Source organism: Protobothrops mucrosquamatus, unplaced genomic scaffold (assembly GCF_001527695.2).
Source record: "Protobothrops mucrosquamatus isolate PMUCROS unplaced genomic scaffold, P.Mucros_1.0 scaffold1439, whole genome shotgun sequence".
NCBI lineage: Eukaryota > Metazoa > Chordata > Lepidosauria > Squamata > Viperidae > Protobothrops > Protobothrops mucrosquamatus.
Window position 1 is genome coordinate 23,163 of NW_015387621.1, and position 5,902 is coordinate 29,064.

General features: G+C 47.2%; 1 protein-coding gene across 1 annotated transcript; it reads right to left on the bottom strand.

The window, feature by feature from the left end:
• Positions 1-969: 969 nt before the first annotated feature.
• CHCHD10 (coiled-coil-helix-coiled-coil-helix domain containing 10) lies at positions 970-5,154 on the bottom strand. Its single transcript, XM_015821958.1, has 4 exons — positions 5,087-5,154; positions 3,517-3,745; positions 2,116-2,266; positions 970-1,171 (listed from the first exon to the last, which is right to left on the bottom strand). The coding sequence occupies exons 1-4, from the start codon at positions 5,152-5,154 to the stop codon at positions 1,152-1,154; spliced, it is 468 nt and encodes a 155-aa protein (XP_015677444.1). The 3' UTR covers positions 970-1,151.
• Between the last annotated feature and the right edge of the window lie 748 nt (positions 5,155-5,902).

Genomic DNA, 5,902 nt, shown 5'->3' on the forward strand with positions numbered 1-5,902 from the left:
AGCATTAATAAGGGTGGGTTACCAGCGGTGTCCTATAGCCAGCCTGTGTCGGTTCATGACAACCTGTTGTTAATTTTTGGGGAATTTTGCCAGCCAGCCGAAAGTATGGTTGCCCCCCCCACTACAGCTGTAGCATCCATCAGCTGTTTGGCAGCTGGCAATGAAGCACAGTGGGTAGAGCCTCTTGCTAAAGGTTTACCAGCACATCCCTGGTGATAAAGGTAGTTGAATTACAACTGTAATGGAACTTTTGTTGAATTAAGATATCATTTTTCAAGGTTGCATCATCCTTGGTGGACTGTGAGCGTTAATCTCCAAGGTCCAGATCAGCATTGGCAGATTTAACCTGACACTAAAGACTTTGCATGCTTTAAGCTAAGATCTAAATTAAGACCATTAAGGGTCATACAGTTAAGCTGAATAACTCTTGTAAAATTGGAAAAGGAGAATGCCAGGAAGTGCTCTCAGATGGATCCATGGCTCACTCTAAGCCATCATATGGCTTGTTTACAGACAGTGCGGTGATTTGGACCTGAATTTGCCTAGCCCAACGTGTCCACCAAAATCTTAGAAACAGCTTTGTCCAAGCTAATGACCTCCAGATGATCTAAACCAGAGGTGGGGAACTACGGCACCCTTTGTGACTTGTGGACTTGAATTGAATGCTGGCTCAAGAATTCTGGGAGTTGAAGTTCACAGGTCATAAAAGAGCCCTAGTTCCCCACCCCAATCTAAACCATAATCCTCTTCCTAAACAGGACACTTTCGGCTGGAATTATGAGTTTTGTAATCCACTCTGCCCAAAGGACACCAATTTGGAGAAATGTCCACTAGATGCATCCTTCAAAAGATCTTCGTACTCAAATCTTGGGACTGACTTGTTTGGCTATATATCCCTCTTTTAAAGAATCGTTACACATTAGTTCAATTCATATGGCCTTAAACAAACAGAGACACGCACTCAGGTGCTAGCTTTAAATAAACCATCTGCTTTTATTTGACTTTCCTCTGTACAAAAATCAATTTATCCTTGCATTTAAAACCTTTCCTTGCTTATAAATCTACATCTGAGTAAACCAGGTTGAGCTGGTCAGATTCTCTGCTAATTCTCTTTGTCCTTTTGTGGCTTAGGGTTGACCTTTCTCATTTCTTCACAAGAGGGAAGTCACACCTGCAAAAGAAAGGCATGACACGTTAGCCTCAACCTGCAAGACGTTTCTCATAAAAGCGATGGAGTCATACTGGCTGAACAGAGCCCTGGATTGCACCAAAGGATGGACAGGTAACATAAATGGAATTTCTGCCCTGTAAAGCAGAGTTCTAACATTTCAGATCTTTATTTGGAAAACTGAAAAAGGGAGAAAGAAGGAAGGACAATTAAAATCCTGGCTGGTGGTGAACATCTAACTCATTGTTGCTTGGCCATCAGGAGGAGAGGCTGTAGCTCATTGTGAATGTAAGTGGGAGAGAACAGAGGCGGAGAATATATAATATATATATAGGAGCCGTGGTGGCCCAGTGGTTAGAATGCAGTATTGCAGGCTAATTCTGCTGACTGCCAACAGTTCGATCGGCTCAAAATTGACTCAGCCTTCCAAGGTCGGTAAAATGAGGACCCAGATTGTTGGGGGCAATGTGCTGACTCTGTAAACCGCTTAGAGAGGGCTATAAAGCACTGTGAAGCGGTATATAAGTCTAAGTGCTGTTGCTATATATGGAATTCCTGGCAAGGATCATATCAGAGCATTTCAACCTCCACCACAGATCTAAAAATGACCATCTGGTCATTTTAGCTCAATTCATATGGAGATTTTAAAACCACTATGGAGGGAGAGGGGTCTAGGTCACCACAAAAGGTCTCCAGAAGCACAACGGACTTCTAAAAAATTATTAGATGGTCAGGTCCTTGTGATGTCTCCAACGTAGCCAGCAGGGGCCTACCCCCCCCCCACTTGCCCACCCATGCACCTAATTTAAATCCTCCATCAATCTAGCTGCTTCAGGCATCTGAGATGCAGCTCATCAAAGCTGATGCCTTTTCATGAAACGTCTGGGGCAACCAGACTCCTGCAACTTCAAGATGTCTCCTTTCTTCTCCATCAGGGTAACACTCACCACTGGCTTCCTTGCATTGCTTCAAGGCCTCGTTGAAGCCCTCACACAAGGTCAAGTCACTCTGGTTAGTAGCACAATCCAGGAACTGCCTCATCTCATACAGGCAAGGTCCATACTGGGATGGCTGATGGGTTGGTATCTGCCTGGACTCCTGGAGACAGTTAAGGAGAGACGTTCAACCTCCCAAGGTAAGCGCAGATTGTTTGGTCATGTAGATACTCCTCAACCTACGGCCATAACTGAGCCCAAAGTTTACGTTGCTAAGCGAGACGGTTAGTGGGGTTTTTCCCCATCTTATGACCTTTTTGCCACAGCAGTTCTTAAATTAGGAACACAGCTGTTAAGTGAATCCGGCTTCCCCATTGACTTTGCTTGTCAGAAAGTCACAAAAGCGGATTGTGTGACCTTGGGACGCCGCAACAGTCATGAATACCAGTCAGTTGCCAAGCATCTGAATTTTGATCATGGTCGTTAAGTGGGGGGGGAAACGGGTCACAAGTCACTTTTTTTCAGTGCCGTTGTAACTTTGGATGGCCACTAAATGGACTGTTGTAAGTTGAGGACTACCTGGTTTAGATCAGGTCAAATAAGATGGTTATTGGCCATAAGTCACTTCTAGTGTTGTTGTAGCTTCGAACGGTTGTTAAACAAATGGCCATAAATTGAGGACTACCTATTGAGTGTTGTTGTCATTCTTTACATCAGTTCCATGAGTTCCCACCAGGATTTATGGGGCTCCCACCCACGGCAAAAGAGCTTTACCACTCCATCAAGATGGCTCTTGGGCTGAACAGGAAGGACTGGCTCAAGGTCCCCCAAGCACCTTCTCTGAGATGACCCCCCCCCCCCACGGTTCAGGTCCAGCATCTCCACCACAAGAACCACCTCCCAACATCCCTTCCTCCTTTTCTACAATTCTCTCTTTGGGATGATCCCCCCAAAGCAGACTGTCAAGTTCAAAGCATGATTTTGCTCCTCCACTTGCCAACAAACTTGAGGGGGGAGGGGGGAGGGAAATGGAACGTGGACTCCAGAGACCAAGAAGTCAGACTCTGAGAACCAAGGACAGTTCACCAGATGTCTGGCCAAACTCAAGAGACACTTTCTCATAACCATAGTTTAGCACTTAATTGGGCATCGTGACTTGAATTTTTGCCAGAGCTAGTTTTGCTTTCATCGGTGCCGAAACGATGTACTCAATAAAGTTTTGCATTCAAAGATTGGATCGTCTGGAAGGTGCTTGCTTGGTTGGGGTTCGCCAGTCGGAACCGTGACACAGACCTTACAAACGCTACTTGAGGACTTCGCGATGTGTGAAGACCACCCTCCAGGCCTTTGACCCAACTCCATTTTACCCGCGTTGTGGGAACGGGGCCTGGGGTTCGTCCATCTGAGCCTCACCTGGACAGGGCTGCTGGCCACTTTCGCGGGCTGGGAGGAGCTGCTGTCACCACTGAATGCCCCTGTGAGAGCGCCACCGACCACGTGGCCCACGGCAGAGCCAACAGCCACCCCTGCTGCTGTAGTAGCCATCTGGGCCATCAAGCCGGGCTGCTGAGGCGGAGCAGGAGTGCCCATGGCGGAAGGAGGAGGATGAGCAGGAAGTGAAGCATGAGACGCTGCTGGACTGCTAAGAGGGAGAGAAGAAAGGAGAAGGTGAGTTTTTTGTAGCCTTTATTTATTTGTATCCCACTTTGGATTATTTTTACAAATAACTCAAGGAGGGCAAGCATATCCAACAGACGTCCCTCCTATTTACCCCACCACAACCACCCTGTGAGGTGGGCTGAAAGAGAGAGACTGGCCCAAAGTCACCCAGCTGGCTTTCATGGCTAAGGTGGAACTAGAATTCACAGTCGCCTAGTGACTGGCCCAAAGTCACCCAATTGGCTTTCATGCCTAAGGCGAGACTAGAACTCACCATCTCCTGCTGATTGGCCCCAAGTTACCCAATTAGCTTTCATACCTAAGGCGGTACTAGAATTCACAGTCTCCTGGTGATTGGCCCCAAGTCTCCCAACCGGCTTTCACGCCTAAGGCAGGATTAGAATTCACCATCTCCTGCTAATTGGTCCCAAGTCACCCAATCAGCTTTCATGCCTAAGTTGGGACTAGAATTCCCAGACTCCTGCTTTCTAACCTTGTGCCTCAACCCCTCGCTGTTTACAGGAAGGAGAAGGGCAGGAATGACGTTGTAGAAGCTTCCATCATCTCCCATCCAAAGTGAAGGAAACCCATATCCTTTCAGGCTGCCTGGACTATATAGCCCATTATCCCCAACCAGCATGACCCCCCCGGGAAAAGCTTCTGGAGGGACACAGATGTCTCATCCCACGCCCTGCATTTCTGTGAGTTTCTCTTAATCAGGGTTTAATCCGGGTTGTTTTCTACCCCAGCTTTAGTCCTTGACTTACAACAATTGATTTAGGGACCACTTGAGGTCACAACAGCACTGAAAAACTCTTGACTCACAAACCGGTCCTAGCCCTTATGAATGTCCTAGCATCCCCATGGTCACGTGATCCAAATTCCGGGCACTTGGAAACCCTGTATTGACGACGGTTCCAGCATCCCAGGATCACGTGATCGCCACTCGTGATCTTCCCAGCCAGCGAAGTCAAAGGGGGAAGCTGGGTTAGCATAACAGCGGTGTCTTCCATTTAACAACTGGCATGGCTCACTTAACCGCCTTGCTTAGCAACAGAAATTCGTAAGTCGTAGGTCGAGAACTTCCTGCATTTATTGGGTTTCTCTCCTGCTTTCCATTCAGGAGCTCAAAGCAACATACCCAGCCCTGTTTCCACCCACTTGTCCCCCCAAAACAGCAGCCCTGGGAAGTAAATTGAGCTGAGACTTAAGTCCCCCCAGGCAGATTCCTCCGTGGCTGAGCAGAGACTAAAATCTCCTGGATCAGCCTCTTTCCCCCACGTGGCTCTTGGTTTGTCGGCTTAGATCCAGTTTCTCATCTGACCTCTCCTCTCGATTGCTTTTTAGCTGAATCATCCAGAAGGCAGCAAGTCTGGACCAGCAAATCTCCATTTCGATTAACTCATAATCCCCAAGGTCACCTGCTTAATATAGGTATGTATGTACAGTATGTATACAGACTGTGCATATGTGTGTTATGTATGTGTAGGGGTAGATATATACCTTGAAATAATAGAAAATGCTTGTGGCTCGGGTTTCAGATTTTTGGCAGTGGTTTGCTCTCCGAGCTTGTTTCAATTTATTTTCTGAACGTTTCGTTACCAATTTGGTAGCCTCATCAGGATTTTCTTGCCCTATTTTCCTTAGCTTATAAATGTCTTTTGTGATATATAGAGAGAGATATGGAGATATATCTTTTCATCCAAGACTTTGCAATTTGACAATCCTCTCTCAGATCTTTGGCTGCCCACATGTTAAGGCTTGGCTTTTTCTTCCCACAATGAGTGTGTGGCACCCACGCACGTACACGCGCGCGCGCGCGCACACACACACACACACACACGCAAAAAGGATTTTAAATAAGACTGGCAGCTCTAAGCTGATCTGTCTGCTTGGAAGCGTCTTTGGGGAGCTTTAAGTAGACTTTGCCGCCTTATTTTTGTCACTAAGAATTGAAACCCACCCGTGGCCTTTTAAATACACCCAACCCCTCCCCTCCCCAAGACGGGGCTCCTGAGCATGCACAGAGCGCTTTTCCTGCCTTCTGACCTTGGAAGAGGAGTCGTTGGGCTTCTATCCATGGGGGGGGGGGGAGAGGCGAAAGAGTACTAGGAGCAAAACTCTTGTCCAGTACTCCCAA